A 4,261-nucleotide genomic window follows, 5' to 3' on the forward strand; every position below is an offset into this window, starting at 1 on the left:
CAGGACTCACATTACCAAAACTGACACTTACAGAGCCTCACAAACCATAGCAATGTGGTACATAGTTACTGTATGTAGTTCATTGCTTTAGTTGTTTCATTCAGTGGGCATTATTTGACAAGCTATCGGAAAGCAACTCATTCCAGAAACACAGTTTCTTCCAGAGGTTTTTGGAATTTCAGTTGCAAGGCAGGTGGACAAGATCATATAAAATCCCCTAGAACAGAATTCTTATTGAAAATATAAATAATGCATAAGGGTGTACTTTTGTTACAGATCCAGGGTAGACATTATGACAACTCAATGGTTATATGCAGTTTGCTCCCCCGCGCTGGAAAACTTGGCAAATTTGTCTTGTCTGGACATTCAATCCAGTTGATGAGAACTCAATGTCAATTCAAAAGATACGACCACCAATGAGATGAGCAATAATGGCGAAATTATTGCTCAAAGCAAATGGGACAAATATGTGTTGCTTCCGCCACCTGTTGGACGATCTGGGAAGTTATCCACATTTGCTTTTGACGCCACAGGATCCATTCTATATTCAAGCTCTCTAAATGTCCACTTCGTCATCATTCTATTGATGCTGCTTTTCAAACGTCTCCTGGTACCAAGACTGTGCTATAACTGCTATTGCAGAGAGAAAGCAGCTGAGCATAATGTTGTTGTCTTAATGGCTTAATTTATTTTACTGCACCCGCCTCAGGGGATTAACATAATATCCAGCTTAAACTAAACTGAAGGAACATACACAGATGTAATAATCACTACAGCAACATTCATTCATTCACAGCCAGTGTCTGATGTATGCCTGGCCTAGCCTAGCCTAGCCTAAGATAGTGGAGTATGCTCATTATGTAGGGAAGAAAGCATTATTCATTATTCAAGAAAACAATCATTATAATGGCATACACCCAAACCATAGTGAATTACTGGACACCAAGGAGGTTTGACTGAAAGACTTCTTTCACTGTCTCCATTCAGAATTGGGCCGCAAATCGGCAAACAATCAAAATGTTCAGACTTTTATTTTGAAACATGGAAATACATTTCAACGTTGTTGAAAATCACATCACAAACTCGCTGTACTCACTTGAATACTGCAATGCAATGGATTCGGTGAGTAATCCCCTCTGCTACCTTGTTAACTATAACACTACTTTACACTTTCACAAAACAAGCTGTGTTAGCTGACTAGCGAGTGTGTCATTGATTTTCAACAACGCTGATATGTATTTACATTTTTCAAAAGAAAAGTCTGAACATTAAATCGCATGCCGACTTGTGGACCAATTGACCAGACTGTGTCACATGCTCTGCCCATCTAAATGAAACTTTAATTTGTATAGTCCTTCAAGTGAAGGCACCTCTTTAGATCTTAACCACATAAAAGCAACCATGACCCCTCCAATAATCCCTATTTATCGATTATATTTTACTAATGGTAAATGGACTTCACTTATATAGCGCCTTTATCCAAAGCTCTTTACAACGGCCTCTCATTCACCCATTCACACACACATTCACACACCAATGGCGGCAAGCTACCATGCAAGGCCCCGGCCCGCTCACTGGGAGCAATTTGGGGTTCAGTGTCTTGCCCAAGGACACTTCGACATGTGGCCAGCCGGGGCTCGAACCGCCGATCTGCCAACCTTGTGATTATTACATGGCGGCTCTACCTCCTGCGCCACAGCCGTACTACAAGAGATTGAATTCATTACCTTGGCAGACAGAGACAATGGGCTAAGGAAATCAATAGCAGTCCATTTATGAAATGCAGCCAATTTCTTTCTTTTTTTCTTTTTGGCAGACACTAATAGTGTAAGATAAAGCATGCACAAAACAGACAAACACTATTTAACACCTTGTCAATATTGCCTTGATAAAGGCAACGTATGGGCAGAGGTATCTAGTCACATATAGTCTTTAATTTCATTTCTTATTGATGTGCAATATACAGTATATGTCATCATACACTCAGTAAAGCACCGGTCATTTCACTCTTTATCATAGTTGAATAGCAAACACGAAAGCAAAGCTATCCAAAAAACAATTTCACTGTGAATATTCCTTTTTATTTCACACACAAATAGTCAGCAAAGACAATACACAACTGGCACTCCTTCAACAACACAATACAAAATAAATAGATGAAGATCCAGACATTCTTCAATTGCACATGTACCTGCAACACTGTAAACACACAGACAGACAAACTCATTTGATTGGTGAATCCAGGATCTCCTGGTAGTCCTGCCGGACAGCCCTGCTCACCCTGTAGAGCTTCACCCCCGTCAAGGTGAACACGCTGACCATGATGACCAGGCCTCCGATGACATCATAGACGGACGGGATCATCCTCAGCACGATGAGCTGAAGGAACATGGCCACCACGATCTCCAGGTGCTGCACGGTGCTGACCAACGCGGGGTGAAACTTATTGAGGGCGTAGTAGACCCCCAGAAACGCCACCGTGGAGCAGATACAGATCCCAGTGAGGTAGCCCCAGGTCTCCCCGTCCAGGGGAATGATGGGCTCCTGCATGATGAACATGGTGGAAGCGCCCCACACCGTGCCCGTCCAGCCGAAGGTGAAGAGCGCCGTCCACATGCTGACCCGCTCCTTGATGGCCCTGTAGACGATCATGGAGAGGGCGGCAGTCAGGCCGGCCATCACCGTCATGGTGTAGCCGAAGGCCTCCTTCCAGAAGGTCAGCCGGGACTTCTCCTCGTCAGCCACGTTGGGGATCATGACCAGGCACAGGCCGAAGACGCTGCCCACCACGGTGACCACGTCCGTGTAGCCCAGCCGCTCGTCCAGCAGCAGGAAGGCCAGCACGGCGCTAAAGACAGTGGTGGTGGCGCGCCACATGAGGGTGCCGTTGCTGGGTGGCACGATGGCGAAGGAGGTGTAAGCACAGGTGATGGAGATAACGTTGCACACTCCGTAGAAGAAGAGCCTCAGCCGGTAGCCCTTGGGGCCGAAGGGGGCCTCCTGGCGGTAGAAGACCACGATGATGGACAGCACTTGGATCACAGAGCGGATGAACAGCAGCTCCAGGGACGGCACTTTGGAGCGGTCGGCAGCCAGGCGGGTGATCAGCGCAACACACCCGTGAGCCACCGCCGCCCCAAACAGGGCCATCCAGGTGACCCGGGAGGCCAAGACGGAAGCCTCCCCAAAGCTAGCCAGCTGGCCCCCCACACCCTTGTCCCTCTGCTCTCCTGGCTGCTTGGGCCGGGTGTCCATGGTGCCAAAGAAAGTCCTGCTGCGATTGCTTTCTGACACCAGTCTCTTACCTGGGTTCTCCTCTGCAAAAGTGCCAAAGTCCTCGAAAGAGGGTGCATCGTCATATCCCTCATCGCCAGGTTGAGGGAAGTGGGTGGCATATTTCACTGTAACGGTGTTGGGGTGGATCTTGACTCTCTTTTTTGATCCATATTGCTGCTTGGACGGAGATATATCCATTTTTCTTTAGCAATTGAGAGAGATCTGTAAAATGAGATAGAAGTCAGAGTAAGACATGACTAGACTGACCGCTTGGGATTGAGTCATTTATGTTCCAAGAGTCAAATCTCAAGATCTTAATCGAATGAACGTCAAATCATTTCAATTATTTATTTATTTTTTAAATGTACTAGATTGAGCAATAAACAATGAGAAAAATCATAATAATATCCAATTTATCCAAAATATTCAGCAGATTTGGAGAGGAACAACAGAAAGGAGCAATATCATTGAAAGATGGTAGCCTCCGGACTGATCTGTTGCTTACTGAAGACAGAGGTTTTTGCACACAGTAAAATGCTTACATAATGCTGCATCAGTGGTCTCCTTCTCTGTCCCTGCTCTTGCTCTTTCTATCACTCTATCACACACCCTCTTTCACCCTCTCCCTCTCTCTCACACTCTCATGAGTTGTGCTATTTCTATACATATCACCGCTAACTAAAATAAGCCAGTGAGAAAACATTTTGAGATTGATGTAGTCTGATGGGCCAATATAATTATGTAACAGGAAACCACATAGTGACAATGCTAGGGGGATATGCCCCACTTGGCGAATAGGAGAGACAAACCTGCGTTAGGGATAAGCTCTCATGTAAATCACTCACACTTCTCAATGTAGGCTAATAGAGAAGAATCACAGCTTAATGCAAGCATGCATTCGTTGTACTGTATAATAATGACACTAGCTAAGAGCCAGTGAGTCACATGCTTGATGATTCTCAAGTAGCCTATTAAACACTGGCAG

General features: G+C 45.3%; 1 protein-coding gene across 1 annotated transcript; it reads right to left on the minus strand.

The window, feature by feature from the left end:
• Window positions 1-2,223: 2,223 nt before the first annotated feature.
• slc35g2b (solute carrier family 35 member G2b) lies at window positions 2,224-3,474 on the minus strand (the record flags this gene model as incomplete). The annotated part of the gene is made up of 1 exon (XM_080549288.1): window positions 2,224-3,474. The coding sequence occupies one exon, from the start codon at window positions 3,472-3,474 to the stop codon at window positions 2,224-2,226; it is 1,251 nt and encodes a 416-aa protein (XP_080405414.1).
• Between the last annotated feature and the right edge of the window lie 787 nt (window positions 3,475-4,261).

This window comes from Nansenia antarctica (assembly GCF_963989245.1).
Source record: "Nansenia antarctica genome assembly, chromosome: 19".
In the NCBI taxonomy this organism is placed as follows: domain Eukaryota; kingdom Metazoa; phylum Chordata; class Actinopteri; order Argentiniformes; family Microstomatidae; genus Nansenia; species Nansenia antarctica.